The sequence below is a fragment of the Pristiophorus japonicus genome, chromosome 1 (genome assembly GCF_044704955.1).
Source record: "Pristiophorus japonicus isolate sPriJap1 chromosome 1, sPriJap1.hap1, whole genome shotgun sequence".
In the NCBI taxonomy this organism is placed as follows: domain Eukaryota; kingdom Metazoa; phylum Chordata; class Chondrichthyes; family Pristiophoridae; genus Pristiophorus; species Pristiophorus japonicus.
The window spans coordinates 467,570,930-467,587,047 of record NC_091977.1 but is presented as its reverse complement, the minus strand read 5'-3'; the positions used below and the strand labels follow the sequence as shown (position 1 = coordinate 467,587,047).

Here is a 16,118-nt window from a genome sequence, read left to right as displayed (position 1 = left end):
TAATGGGGAACAAAGAAATGGCAGACCAAAGAAATGGTATTGGGATAATGTATTGACATGGATAGGCAACTGGTTGGCAGACAGGAAGCAAAGAGTAGGAATAAACGGGAGCTTTTCAGAATGGCAGGCAGTGACTAGTGGGGTGCCGCAGGGTTCAGTGCTGGGACACCAGCTATTTACAATATACATTAATGATTTAGACAAAGGAATTGAATGTAATATTTCCAAGTTTGCAGATGACACTAAGCTGGGTAGCAGTGTGAGCTGTGAGGAGGATGCTAAGAGGCTGCAGGGTGACTTGGACAGATTAGGTGAGTGGGAAAATACATGGCAGATGCAGTATAATGTAGACAAATGTGAGGATATCCACTTTGGTGGCAAAAACAGGAAGGCAGAATATTATCTGAATGGTGACAGATTAGGAAAAGGGGAGGTGTCATGGTGCATCAGTCATTGAAAGTTGGCATGCAGGTACAGCAGGCGGTAAAGAAGGCAAATGGCATGTTGGCCTTCATAGCGAGAAGATTTGAGTATAGGAGCAGGGAGTCTTACTGCAGTTGTACAGGGCCTTGGTGAGGCCACACCTTGAATATTGTGTACAGTTTTGGTCTCCTAATCTGGGGAAGGACATTCTTGCTATTGAGGGAGTGCAGCGAAGGTTCACCAGACTGATTCCCGGGATGGCAGGACTGACATATGAAGAAAGAGTGGATCAACTAGGCTTATATTCACTGGAGTTTCGAAGAATGAGAGGGGATCTCATAGAAACATATAAATTTTTGACGGGATTGGACAGGTTAGATGCAGGAAGAATGCTCCCGATCTTGGGGAAGTCCAGAACCAGGGGTCACAGTCTAAGGATAAGGGGTAAGCCATTTAGGAGCGAGATAAGGAGAAACTTCTTCACTCAGAGAATTGTGAACCTGTGGAATTCTCTACCACAGAAAGTTGTTGAGGCCAGTTCGTTAGATATATTCAAAAGGGAGTTAGATGTGATCCTTACGGCTAAAGGGATCAAGGGGTATGGAGAGAAAGCAGGAAAGGGGCACTGAAGTTGCATGATCAGCCATGATCATATTGAATGGTGGTGCAAGCTCGAAGGGCCGAATGGCCGACTCCTGCACCTATTTTCTATGTTTCTATGTGACAGTGTTGTGACTTCTGGATTGGAAGAAACTCTCTCCCCTCCGATACCGCCCCCCACAACCTGTGTCTCTCTCTTCCCCCCCGCCATGTGTCTCTCCCCACTCCCCCAAGATTCTCTCTCTCCGCCCACACCCCCGCCCCCCTCAGGCTCTCGTTCTCTCTCTCTCTCCACCCCAGACTCCCTCTCTCTTTCTCCCTGCCACAGCCACGGCTCAGCGGGAGGCTTGGGACCCGGTCGGAGGCTCGGGGGCTTGCGGTTCACCTCTCTCTCCCTGTCCCGCTGCTTCTCTCCCCACCACTTCATGCAGGCTCGAGGAAGATCAGCAGCCACAATCCATGGAGGGATCAACAAAGTGGTCGGAATGATTGTAGGGTCCCACTTCCAGGTCAGGGCCCCACTTCCGGTTCCGGTTTCGGGCAGGAGGCATCGGGGGCAGAGTCTCGAGGGGATGCAGGCGCAGAAGGACCAAAAAAGGGCAGTACAAATAGTCAGTTCCATAAATGGATATGGAGGCAAGGCAGGTGGATGGAGTGACGATACAGATCTACCATGATCGCGCTGAATGGTGGAACAGACCGAGGGGCTGAATGATCTATTTCTGTTCCTAAAAGTGGAATTCAAAGTGAAATATGACTTCAGTGCTGAAAGGCTTTGAAGAATACCTTCTCTGAATGATAGGTCTTGCAGATAATCTTACTCCAACAACAACCAAGTCTGAGCACGAAGAAATCAGTGTTTTGACAACTTGTTTCATTTCATTGTGTCGGTAAAAAAGAAACAAAGGGCTAGATTTTCCACTTTTTTTGCATGCACAATGCCCACTTAACGACCATTTTACCGCTGAAATGACGTATAACGCTGGGATATCGTGCATTTAGCCACAAAATGAAAACTGACGCCCATTTTTCAGACACGTATCGCCGAGCGTTACTTTCCTCATGTGCGTAACGCTGGTAAAAAATAATGCCGCCCGCCCACTTTTTTTGGGCGGAATCATCAGAATGGGTGAAATCAACGCCCATAATATTGCTCAGCGTTAGTTTCTGCACATAATTAACGTCGAGATTCAATAATACCGACCGCCCACTTTTTTTTGTCGTAAAGATCACATTTGCCAAAATTAACTCCCAGGAGATTGCCCAACATCACTCTCACCACCTCACACATATCGCCCACAATATCGCTCGCCCAAAACACCGCTCAGAAAAAGTGGAACTATTCTGAACGAATCACAGCGGTGTGGGCGCCATTTTTTAAATCGCAGGTTGCTTCATTCAAAAGGCTGCTTCAACTTCGGGGGAGTTTGGATTGACTCTGGAGTTCTTCTCAGGTGAAGTGACCATCTCAACAGACATCTTTTCAGACTCTGGACTATTGGGGGGTTTACTCTAGGTGTATTTTAGTGAGGAAATTATTGCTTCTGATCAATTGCTATTATACTTTAATTGCAATGGGGCCAGTCATTTCTCAGCCTGCATCGATTAATATGCAGATGCTGCAGTGTGCAAATGGCTCAATGTCTGATGCACATCATTATGTGCCCAAGTTAAGATGTGCAAGAATGAGGTGGAGATCCAGACCATACACACCCTGCACTTACAGGGATAAGAGGTCTTACCTCGACGTGTCCAAGTACACCTGCCTTCAGAGACTGCGCTTCCACAAGGTGGTGATCAATGAAATATGTGAGCTTATCAGGCTACATATGCAGCCTGCCATCAGGACATCAGTGTCGGTCGAGGTCAAGGTCACCGCGGCATTGTCTTTCTATGCGTCCGGTTCCTTTCGGGCCTCCGCGGTCGAGATTTGCTCCCTGTCTCACCATGCCACCCATCACTGCATTAGACAGGTCATGGAGGCCCTGTACGCGGGAAGAATGGACTTTATCAGTTTCCCCATGCCCACAGAGGCTCAGACTGACAGGGCTGGAGCATTCTACCGCATTGCTAAGTTCCCCAGGGTGCAGGGAGCAATACAGTGCACTTAAATCGCCATGCGGGCACCTTCTCAGGACCCAGAGCTTTTTTGTAACAGAAAAGGATTTCACTCCCTGAAGGTCCAACTAGTTGTCAACCACAACCAGATCATCATGGCAGTGAATGCCAAATGTCCGGGGACCTTCGATGAAGCTCACATCTTGTGTGAGAGCACTGTCTCTTAAAAGTTTAAGAGTCAGCCTCAAGGACAATGCTGGGTGCTTGGTGACAACCGATATGGTCTAGCCACCTGGCTGATGAGCCCCCTGCATGACACCCACACCAAGGCCGAGAAGCGATATAACCAGAGCCACAGAGACACACGCAATGTGGTCCAGAAAACAATAACTGTGCTTAAGCAGCGCTTCAGATGCCTGGACCACTCAGGAGGGGAGCTACAATACAACCTTGACCAAGTAGCTAAATTCATGGTTGTGTGCTCCATGCTGCACAACCTGGCTATCAGGTGGGGCCAAGAATTGCCAGAAGGCACTGATGCTCCACCTCAGGAGAGAGAGGAAAAGAAGGACGAGGGGCTGGATGCTGACCTCGGGCCAGACAATCAGGCTGGCTATGCAACCATGTCCATGCCCCCCTCCAGACCGCAGGAAAGGGCCCGTGGTGGCTACATAGCTGCAAAAATCTTACGTGAGGAGCTGATATCTGAACGATTTGCCTGAAAGAACGTTACTGTGAGTGATAACGCTGATACACTGCTGTGTGTGTGCAGCTCAATGGTGGCCATCACCTTGGTGCCAGTTAAAGTTTACGTTGATTGAAGTTAAGTTTTATTTAACCCTTTTATGTTAAGGAATTACCAGTGTGTAAAGGTCCAGCTATCTGAGACAATGCGCAACAAGGCTATGTTCAATAAAAAAAATGTTATACCAACATTAGTCTGAATCATAAGTATCATGGGCAAAAACATCCCATCCCCACCCACAACCCACTTTTTCCACCATTGACATCAATCAAATGGTCAAAATGTCCAGCAACACAGAATACAAATGCAAAGTTGGAGGGTGGCGCCCTCCCCCCATACATTACAATAAATTGCATACACCCAGATGGAGATATAACACAGCCATCATCTGCGGACATGCACCTCACTTTCCTTCCCCCATCCTCTTTTTCTCCCCACCTCTACCCCTTCCCCTCCTCGCTCCATGCCGCCTGGCCGAAGAGCTCATCAGGCGGTGCCTCACTGGGGGGGATGAAGGCAGAGGCGGTGGTTGGACGGGCACGGGAGCGGGGAGTGGGGGGTGTGGGGGGGGGGTGCCAAGGGGGGAACATTCTCTGATCCAGAAGCAGGATCTTGGTCCTGCCTCTTATAATGCTCATAATAAAGGATGAAACTGAGTACTGTGTGCAATGGGATCCCTTGGGACTCCAACAGGTAGGCTGTCTGGTGGTGGTGTGAAACAGGTTGCCAAGGGTTACACACATAACATCACTCCCTTGTAAAGTCAATAGTACACTTATTTACAGGGTGAGACGATCTGGGGCTTTTTGCTCCCTTGTCGATCGTCTCGGTACAAATGCAGGTGTGGGTGAGTTGGTTGGTTCTTCACTGGGCTGCTGGGCAGCTGGCCTTGCCGGGATGCTGGGGATGGTGAGTTCAGCTTCGTGGTCAACCGTGATGTCGGTTGCCACTTGTGTGTGTGTTGGAGGGTCGAAGTTGGTGGTGTCCTCGTCGGGTTGCTCATAGCTGTTAGTGAACCGCAATTTGGTTTGGTCCAAATGCTTTCTTCACGTTCGTCCACTGGCCAATTTGACCTGAAACACCCTACTCCCTTCTTTGGCTATGACTGTGCCAGCAAGCTATTTGGGACCATGTCCATAATTGAGTACAAACACAGGGTCATTGACCTCAATATCACGTGACAAGTTTGCGCGATCATGGTGCATGCTTTGTTGATGCCGCCTTCCCTCGACATGATCATGGAGGTCAGGGTGGACAAGGGAGAGCCTTGTTATGAGCGCTCTTTTCATGAGCAGCTCAGCTGGGGGAACCCCGGTGAGCGAGTGGGGTCTGGTGCGGTAGCTGAGCAGGACTCAGGACAGTCGGGTCTGCACGGAGCCTTCCGACATGCGTTTCAAGCAATGCTTGATAGTTTGACCTGCCCGTTCTGCATGGCTGTTGGATGCGGGCTTCAACGGAGCAGATGTGAAGTACTTGATCCCATCGCGATTCATGAATTCCTTGAATTCAGCACTGGTGAAACACGGCCCATTGTCGCTGACTAGGACATCAGCCAGGCCGTGTGTGGCAAACATGGCTCGTAGGCTTTCGATGGTTGCAGTGGACGTGCTTACAGACATTACACATTCAATCCATTTTGAATAAGCATCCACAACAACCAAGAACATTTTGCCTAGAAATGGGCGCGCATAGTCAACGTGGATCCTAGACCACGGTTTGGAGGGCCATGACCACAAACTTAGCGGTGCCTCTCTTGGTGCATTGCTCAGTTGAGAGCAAGTGTTACACTGGTGCATGCATGACTCTAAACCTGAGTCAATGGCGGGCCACCACACATGGGATCTGGCTATGGCTTTCATCATTACAATGCCTGGGTGAGTGCTGTGTAGGTCACGTATGAACGTTTCTCTGCCTTTCTTGGGCAAGACCACATGGTTACCCCACAAAAGACAGCCTGTAAGGGCATTTTATCTTTGCACCTGTGGAACGGCTTAATCGCCTCCTGCATCTCCACTGGGACGCTGAACCAGCTCCCATAGAGGATACAGTTTTTTACCAGGGCCAGTAAAGGATCCGGGCCATAACGAGTGACTTTTCGAATGCATCCATCACCATGAGCAAGTCTGCAGGCTATGCCATTTCCACCCCGGTGGTGGGCAATGGTAGCCGACTGAGAGCATCAGCAGAGTTCTCTGTGCCCGATCTGTGGCGGATTACATCGTTGTATGCCGACAGCGTGAGCGCCCATCTTTGGATGTGGACAGAGGCATTGGTGTTAATCCCTTTGCTCTCTGAGAATAGCGATATGAGCAGCTTATGGTCAGTTTCTAGCTCAAATTTGAGACCAAACAAATACTGCTGCATTTTTTTCACCCCGTAAACGCACGCCAGAGCTTCTTTTTCTATCATGCCATAGGTTCTTTCGGCCTTGGACAAACTCTTGGATGCATAGGCGACCAGTTGCAATGTTCCCAATTCGTTAGCCTGTTGTAACACACACCCGACACCGTATGACGACACATCGCAAGCTAGCACTAATATTTTACATGGGTTATACAGAACAAGCAGTTTATTTGAACATAACAGATTTCTGGCTTTCTCAAAGGCAGCCTCTTGTGAATTCCCCCATACCTAGTCATCTCCCCTGCGCAGTAGCACATGTTGGGGTTCTAGCAAGGTGCTTAACCTGGGTAGGAAATTACCGAAATTGTTGAGGAGTCCCAGGAACAACCGCAGCTCCGTCACGTTCTATGATCTCGGCGCGTTCTTGATGGCCTCCATCTTGGCGTTGGTGGGTCTGATGCCATCTGCTGCAATTCTTCTTCCCAAGAACTCGACCTCTGGCACCAGGAAAACACACTTCAAGTGTTTCAACCTGAGTCCCACGCGATCTAGCTGACTAAGAACCTCTTCCAGATTCTTCAAGTGTTCAATGGTGTCCTGACCTGTGACCAGTATATCGTCCTGGAAAACCAGTGTGTGGAGCCGACTTTAGCAGGCTCTCCATGTTCCGCCGGAAAATTGCCGCGTCTGAACTAATCCCGAACGGGCATCTGTTATAGATGAACAGACCTTTCTGCATGTTGATGCAGGTGAGGCCTTTCGAAGATTCCTCCAGCTCCTGCGTCATGAAGGTCGAGGTCAGGTCCAACTTGGTGAACGTCTTTCCACCAGCCAGGGTCGCAACTAGGTCGTCTGCCTTGGGTAGTGGGTACTGGTCCTGTAGCGAAAAACAGTTAATCGTTACTTTATAGTCCCCAGAAATTCTGACCGTGCCGTCACCTTTGAGTACCAGGACAATCGGACTGGCCCACTCGTTGAATTCCACCGGCGCGATGATGCCTTCTCGCTGCAGCCTGTCCTGCTCAATTTCCACTTTCTCTCGCATCATATATAGTACTGCCCGTGCATTGTGGTGGATGGGTCATGTACCGGTAACCAAGTGGATCTGCACTTTCGCCCAGAGAAACTTCCAATGCCTGGCTCGAACAACGATGCGAATCTGCTCAGAACCTGGGCACATGAGGCGTCGTCGACGGACGAAAGCGGCGGATGTTGTCCCAGTTCCAGCAGATTTTTCCCAGCCAGCTTCTGCCGAACAGTGTGGGGCCATCCCGTGGCACAATCCACAGCGGGAGTTCGTGGCGCAATTACAGGTGTCAGTCCTTAATTTGGTGTGAATCGGGCTGAGTTTGGGTCTGTGTGCCTTGTTGCACCACAGCCTGTCGATGGACTTTTTGCTCATTATGGACTCGTGTCCAGTTCCATGGATACTGGAATTCCATTCAGTTCAACTTCTAACATAATCGGTGGGCATTTCGTGGTGAAGGTGTGTACCCCGTACACTTCTACCTGCTCAGTTCAAGTCTCTAGTTCAGCCTGATCCACCGTGGATCAATCTTCCTCTGGTTTGCAGGGTTTGCAACTCGCCTCACATTCACTGGAGGTGTTCCATTGTTCTGCAGCTGTTGCACGCATAGTGCTTGAAGCGGCATTGATGGGCCCGATTTTCACCTCCACAATACCAACAAGGTGTTAACTGCCTTGTATTAACAATTAATAGCAGACTCTGGGTCATCTGAGGTCATGCTGCAGCCGGCAGCGAGAGGCGGCGGCAGTCCAAGAGGCGGGACTGCGTGGTGTCGGAGCGGCCTATAAAAGGCCCAGCGGCAGCAAGAGGCATACCTGTGCAGCTGTTGCGGGGAGAGAAGGCAAAAAAGAAGTAGAAAGAAATCAAAAGGTGACGTCACAGCCAAGGGGGTGAGTGATTGGTGAGTAGTTTTTCTTTTTTCTCTTCTATAACAGTCGAAAGATAAGGGGTAAGCTATTTAGGAGCGAGATGAGGAGGAACTTCTTCACTCAGAGAGTTGTTAACCTGTGGAATTCTCTACCGCAGAGTTGTTGATGCCAGTTCATTGATATATTCAAGAGGGAGTTAGATATGGTCCTTACGGCTAAAGGGATCAAGGAGTATGGAGAGAAAGCGGGAAAGAGGTACTGAGGTGAATAATCAGCCATGATTTTATTGAATGATGGTGCAGACTCGAAGGGCCGAATGGCCTGCTCCTGCACCTATTTTCTATGTTTCTATGTTTAGCTCGTAATTTGGGGGCTAATTGATGATTGCCATGATTTAAATGTGCCTACAGGTGCTAAAATAGACAACTGCAGGTTTAACACTCAAGCGTTGTTTTCGTGGAGCAGTATATGTGGGCTCCATGCACCCACTTCCACTGAAGGTGTGGAGTGGCCTGACTGACACACAGCAGCAGGTTTCAGCATGGCTAAGGGACTGAGGGAGAGGGCACACTAGTCCTCAGACGCGACATTTGAGGTCCTGGTGGAGGAGGTCCAGAGGATGAGGGATGTTCTGTATCCACAGGGAGGAAGGAGTTCACCTCACCCTCTCTCCTGCAGCAGCTGGTGCTGCTCTGCCTGGCCTCATGTTCTGCTCTCATTCCTCCTGCAGACCCGGGGGGGATGGGTCCCCTAGCAAAATGTCGATGACTAATCATTCCTTTTCTCCTGGTGACAGCTATAAGATGTCCAATAAAATAGAGTAGCACAGCACTTACTCTTGTAAAGTGATGTCCTCTGAGAATTTCATGAATAAATATTAATAGAGTGTTGGTGAAGTCTTGGCAAAGTGTCCTAGAAAGTCTCCTGATGTGTTTTAAATGTCCTCTTCAAACTTCCAGCAGTAAATGAACAGTAAAAGGTGATATACCTTTAAGTAGCACTCAATCCTCTGCAGCAACTTGTTTATTCCCAATCAACTGGTTGTTGTTAGGAGAGGGCGTTAGCCAGCAAAATGCCATGCAGTCTTGTTAATGAGCAGAGCAGGCAATTTAAGTGGCAAACAGCCCTTAACAATCATCAAGCGCAAGCTTCAACTCCTTTACTAAGATGGTGTCCTGCGCTAAACACAGGCTCAATCTAGTGTTAGCTGTGGCTCAGTGGGTAGCACTCTCATCTTCTGAGTCAGATGGTTGTGGGTTCACAGTCGCACTCCAGGGACTTACACACAAAAAATCTAGGCTGACACTCCAGTGCAGTGCACTGTCAGAAATGCTGTCTTTCGGATGAGATGTTAAACCGAGGCCCCGTCTGCTCTCTCAGTTGGAAGTAAAAGATCCCATGCCACTGTTTTGAAGAAGAGCCGGGGAATTATCCCCAGTGACCTGGCCAATATTTATCCCTCAATCAACATAACAAAAAAATAGATTATCTGGTCATTATCACATTGCCATTTGTGGGTGCTTGCTTGTGCTCAAATTGGCTGCCGCGTTTCCTACATTACAACAGTGACTACACTTCAAAAGTACTTCATTGGCTGTAAAGCGCTTTGAGACATCCGGTGGTTGTGAAAGGTGCTATATAAATCCCAAGTTTTTCTTTCTTTAAACCAGCAATTCAACTTAAGACCCCACCGTGGCCACCTCGGAGGCTCTTTAGTGCCTAAAAGTATCTGGGGAAAATCCTCCCTCATTATCTAGGCTGACACTATAGTGCATTAGTAAGGAAGTGCCACCAATGGGTGTAGAAAAACATGTAAGGATTTATTGATAAGGACTGGATTATGAACTTAAGGCATTTTGGGGATGGTGAGCCAATACAGATCAGCAAGGATGGGGTGACAGGTAATAGACATGGTTGGTGTCAGGATAGTGCAAGCTTCAACTCCTTTACCAAGATGGTGTCTTGTGCTATACACAGGCTAAACTGATGTTACAGCTTAAGACCCCATCTTGGCCACCTCAAAGGCTCTTCAGTGCCGAAAATATCAGGGGAAAATCCAATCAGTCCCCATGCAGGATTTTGGACAAGTTAGAGTTTATGAAGGGTTGTGGATCGGAGGCCAACACTGAAAGTTTTAAGCAAGTAAGGAGGTAACAGAAGCATGCACAAGAGTTTCAGCAGTGATGGACGCTTCCAATACTGCAAAGGTGGAAATGAGTAGTTTTGATCATGGATAGAATGTGGGATTTAAGCTCAAGATAAACAGGACACCAAGGTTGCAAATTACATGGTTCAGCCTGAGAGAGAGGCTGGAAAAGAGGATGGAGTTAGTGGCAAGGATGCAGTTTGTAGTGGGGACATAAGATGATGTATTTAGTCCTCCCAGTGTTGAGCTAAAGGAATTCATCCAGAACTTGATGTCTGACAAGTAATCTGACAGCATGGAATGAAGTGGTGAAGAGCTAGATATCAGCTGTGTAACCCGTGCATGCTAACCCCCATGTCTGTGGATTATGTCACCAAGGGACAGTGTGTAAAAACAGATTTATCCCACTGGCAGTGCTGACATCAGTATTTTTATCTAATATTACACCCGTGTCTAAAACTGAGTAGATAATTTCTGAAGCTGAGCATACTGAAAAAAAATACTTGTTTTAACATGTCATTTTACCTGATGATCAACATATCAAAATGCTGGCTATCAAGAAGGAAATTCAGATTGCCTTCAGCCAATAGCAAGTACTTTATAACTTACCAAGAGGATATTGAATGGGTAATTCCAAGGTTTATAGTCTTCATAAATATGATTTTATGAAGTGTGCAAGCATCATTTGGTACTATCGCTTTGTCTATCGAATTCATGATCATGACACACATGTTGCCTAGGGCCTGGCAAGCAGTAAGATTTGCAAATCTCTGAAAATAAAAAGAATTACAAATTTGAACTAAAACAATAAATTTGCTATGAAGGTGGAGCACAATTAATATATCCAACTTAATAATAAAATTCCTCTTACTTCATAAGACTAATTAATGACCCAGTAAATAAGATGCAAATTTAGCATTTACTGTTTGTGATGTTAGCGCATGAGCACTTAGTGCATTTTATGGAATTCTTTATTCTGCTATTTTAACCAGTTTATTTTAAACATATTAATGCCTCTGTTAAAATAGCAAACTGAGCAATGTTATATAAAGCATTCACAGGCTAATATTGCAAGCAGTAATTCCTACACTACAGATTAGCTTCTACTTGGTCAGAATTTATCATGAGTGTCCATCTCAATTACTTTTTTTCAACAAAAGTTTAAAGATTTCAATCGCATGATGATAATCACATTGAACTCAAAGACCTTGATATTTAATCAGGGCCGTGAAGAGAGCAGTGGGGTACGCGGGGAGGGAGTGGGAGTGAAGATTTTCAGATGGAAAACCCATTATATCCTGCTAAAATTAACAACAGGACGTCGTTTAAATTTTTTCAGCAGGTTTCTTGCCTAACAGCCAGCTTGATTGATTGGCTGGCTGCCTTTTGGGCAGGAAAGCCTGCAACACAAGGTCATAGCCGAGGTTCAGAGAGGAGGGAGGAAGGGAGAGATTGCGGGGGGGGCGGGGGGGGAGCTGGAGCGGGGGACAGATATTGGGGGGAGTGGTGGGAGATCAAGGTCGGACATGATCAGGCTCTTCAGATTCAGGTCGAGGGGGAGATTGTGGAGGTCAGAGGTGGGGGGGGAGTCGGAGATCGGGGGGGCCAGGTAGTCAGGGATCACAGAGGAGCGTGGGGAGTCGGAGAATGCGGGGGTTGGGGAGTCAAAGATTATGGGGATTGCAAAAAAATCGGAGATCGCGGGGAGTTGGGGGAAGTCGGAGATCAGGGGATGGGGGAGTTGCAGATCGTAGGAGGGGTGGGGAGAGTCGAAGATCACGGGTTTAGGGGTCAGAGATTGTGTGGGGGTGGAGGGTGTCGGAGATTGCTGGGGTGATGGGAGTCGGAAATCATGGGGGGGGTTGGGGAGTCGGAGATCCCGGGGGATGGGAGAGTCGGAGACTGTGGGGGGTGAGGGTGGAGTTGGGAATCGGAAATCGTGGCGGGGGGTGGATGAGGGTTGAGCCAATCACTGGGTCTGTAATGAGGTAAGCTTGTTGGGCCTGGAGGAAACACTCCTGCCCCCTGCTGGCCACACGCAGTGCTTTAAATGCACTTACCTTATGGATCCGGCCCTTTCTGCCTCCTTTTACCTTCCGGGTTTCCCGAACACCGGGTTAAAAATAAAATCCTGTTGAAGTGTAGGCACGACCCTGCTTAAAAGCTTTTACTGACTTACCCATCTCCTGAGAGCGGATTGGTTGCCTGCCTAACGACCTGCCTTTGCTAAAACCAGAAGTGGAGGCAGATTGGGGTCGGGTTTGAGAGTTTAAAATTGTTTATTTCCCACCCGCTTGTCCTTGAGGGTTAAAAGTCCCCCACCCGCCAAATGTTTCCCTAAAACTTACCAAACATGCAATTGCTGATGCTTTCAAATGGGTCGCGAACCAAGCAGATGACACCTGTAAACCCTGCAAAGATGAGGAAATAGTCTTAGTAGAAACTTGGAACTATTGCTTCACAATTTCCAAGTAAATGCATTTATGCAGTTTATAACTACCAAGTAATGTCCAAGGTTGTATCAATAGTTTGACATAAACTTCTTAAATCAGGTTTTACATTATACATCAACACAGTACACACACAATAACATCCTTTCTAAATTTGTAGCTATTTAATGTTACAATTTTTCATGCTGACGTTGTTTACTGGGAAATATGCTTCATAAAGGAAGAATTATAACAGCAACAGAACACAAAATTTAAACTTCAGCGACATCATTGTGAGAAAATTGAGGGAGCACTGGTGCCTTTGCTTGCGTCGAGAACAAGCTATAGAGGTGGGTTTCGGCAGCAGCTACAGAGCCATCAGCAATTCTGTTGTAGGAGGTAGGCACCTTTAGAATATACCAGAATACTAGGCATTAGGCACCTGCTAGATATATCTAAACGCATATAAGTTTAAAGTGGCCACACATAAAATGGCTGCCCAGGCATGATGGGAAATCAGGTAGTCAAGCTGTGAACTGTTGAATGTTCAATGACCGAGCAATAACCCTGTGAGGCCCACTATAGGAATGCCTTGGATGCAGGATAAGAATAATGAGGAGAGAACCCATCTCCCGTATTCAAGGCCATAAACCAATTAATTCCCCAGGAAGAAAGAGATAAGAGAACCCATCTCCTGTAAACAAGGTTATAAACAAATTATTTCTCCAAGAAGAAAGAACTAGTGAGAAAACCTATATCAATCAGCCCAAGTTGACAAGAGACGAACACATGGTTCCTGAGACATAAGGGGAATTCTATTGGATTAAAAGAACCTATATGTAATCTATAATCGTTGTGATTGGCTTGTGTCCAGCCGTGATGGGCTGTGTAACTGTAGTAAACTGTTTGTAACTGTTGTGAAACATATAAAAGTGAATGTAATCCTTTGTTCTGTGGAGAGAAGCCTGGACTCAGTCTTGTGATTTCCTCCCCGCTAAGCGTAATAAAGGCCGCATCAGCATTGGAACCGACTCTGAGTGTTGAGTGATTCTTCTAAGAAAACACTAACGCTAACAAATTCCAACAACAAATTGATATTAAATTGATAAGGAGAAGAGAGCCAATATGCATACAGGAGTAAAAGCAATGAGATATTTTCATATATGAGCAAGATTTCCCAATATGGGCTGCCCATGCAACTGGCATAAATCAAGTGGCTGGCAGTAGAAAATGGGCAGAAATTCTATTCCACCAGAACTCTGCCCACTTTGCGCCACAGCATAGCATTCAAGTGGCAGAGACCAGCAGGATCGGAAGCAGCTTTCTCAGTCAGGCACTTTATTCAAGTGTTAATTCTGCGGCGGAGCATCCTGGGCACTATTTCCTCTGTGCTGGTTGGTATACAGGACCACAGATGTAAATCACATCCATATGAAATGGATGTCCAGATTTAATGGTCAGCAGTTAATGTATGGAAACTCATAGAAAAGACTGAAAGGTCAAGTGTATTTCAACCATATCTTAACTAATTTTCTCCATTTATTTTTCCTGCTGGTATTTTGTTCTTCATGAGTGTTTGTGTCAATTGTTGTAAAAATACTTTTTTGCCCCAGCACCAATGGGTTTCCCAATTTTAGGCCCTCATATTGATGGCCTTACCGCCCACTGCTGCCTGCTGCTGCCAAGTTTTCCTGCCGTTTTCCTCTCGCTCCCAATTTCTATTTGGGCTGGAGCGTGCAGGAGGGGAGTACCGCCGGGAACCGCCCACTGATGTCCTCTGGTGGCCAAGTCGCGTAAGTGGCCTCCCGCCTGCTGAGATGCCAGATTGGTGCGGGCGGGAGTCGGCGCCAGCAGGGGGAAGGACCGCTGCGTGGAAGCAGTTCTTACCCCGACGGTAGGGATGAAGACCTGCAAAAGAAGATTAGTGAACATCTTTTAATTTTTTACAGCGACTTACCTGGATGGGGTCCCCTGAAGGTGTTCATGTGAGTTTTTTTTGGTGCTGTTTTTACTTTTCAGGTCTTCCACCCTCCCTGGGCCCGACTCCATCCTCGGCGGCATTGGGCGGCAAGAATCTTTGCCGCCAAGATTGAAGGCTCCCACCCACTGTTACCCAGATTGATGGTGTAAGCCTTTATTTTGCCTCCGAACGGTACTGCCACCTCTTTTAGAGGAATCTTTCAGGCAAAGTATATGATGCTTTCAGCAGCACTGCAGGAAAGAAGGCATGCCACATCGGCCAACAGCCAGTGCACAGATTGTCCATAACTGCCAAGTTGGCACCAACCAGATTTACCGAGCCTGACACACCAAGTTGGCAATGATCATGTGGAATATAATCTCATAGATTCTGGGACATTAAATAGTCAGATGCAAAGTTCTGCCAGCCGCTGCAAGGACATCTTGATCATAAAAATTTTACAACACAGAAGGGCCCCCAACTTGATTAGTTCAATGGGCCTACTGAACCAATCACGCCTGTGCTGGTCCTCTTAGAGATATCCACTTTATCCTGTTCTGTTGCCCTTTCATCAAATCCTTTTAATTTTTTTTCAAATATTCATCCACTTCCCTTTTAAAAGATATGGGGCTAGACTTTCCATTATTGTCCAGATCGCCCAAAAGTGGCTAGTTTCCACTTTATAATTTGGGCGTTGGCGGAAGCGATGTGAAATGGGCGTTAGCGGTTTTTTCAGTTTTTTTCTGTCGTAAGAGGCCGGTGTCCATAGCAACGCCATAGCAACAGTCTTTTCCCGCGTTTCAGGAGGTCAGGGGTCATCAGCACATGCACAGAACATAGAGAAAGAGAGAGAGAGAGAGAGAGATAGAGGAGAAAGCTCGTGGAGATTGTAGTGGTGGTGTATTGGATTACTTATTGGGCAGTATTTGGAGTTTTTGTGAAAAATAGCTACAGTTAGTGAGTGAGAGAGTGATTGATTAGTAGTGATAGATAACATATCTGACAGAAAAAACAAAACAATGGAGAACATGGAGGAGGTGCTGGTTGATGCTTGTGGAGGCGGAAGAGGTGGGTGAGGGCAGTGATGTTGGTGAGGCGGGAGAGGAGATGGTTGGAAGAAAGCAAGCCAAGCGGTTTTCAGATGAGGCCAATGCTGCCCTCCTCCAAGAGGTGAAAACTTGTTGGGCCCAATTGATCCGGGGTGGCCGTGGCAAATCAACCCCAAAAGTCTCCCAGAGAATTTGGACTGAGATCGCTGAAGTGGTGTCATCGACGATACATGAGGTCCATGAGGCCACCCAGTGCCGCAAGCGCTGGAACAACCTTGTTGGTTCCGGAAGAGTAAGTATTACATTTATTTATATATATTTATATAATTGCAATTATAAGTGTAATGAGGCAATGATGAATTTAAATTCAGATCTGATGTACTGCAGTTAGACCGGTAATCATTTAATCCAAACCTACATTTGCGGTGGACTACCATGTGTGTTGTGTAGCGTAATAAAAATAATAATA

The 16,118-nt window shown here is 47.0% G+C and overlaps 1 protein-coding gene across 4 annotated transcripts in view; it reads right to left on the bottom strand.

Moving 5' to 3' along the window:
• Window positions 1–16,118, bottom strand: part of tmem67 (transmembrane protein 67) — a 432,102-nt gene that overhangs the window by 306,887 nt on the left and 109,097 nt on the right. For all 4 annotated transcript variants that reach the window (XM_070893974.1, XM_070893984.1, XM_070894002.1 and 1 more), the window contains 2 exons: window positions 12,560–12,622; window positions 10,821–10,981 (listed from right to left, as the gene is read on the bottom strand). In XM_070893974.1, the coding sequence (XP_070750075.1) occupies window positions 10,821–10,981; window positions 12,560–12,622 (224 nt within the window). The remainder of the gene's footprint in view (window positions 1–10,820; window positions 10,982–12,559; window positions 12,623–16,118) is intronic.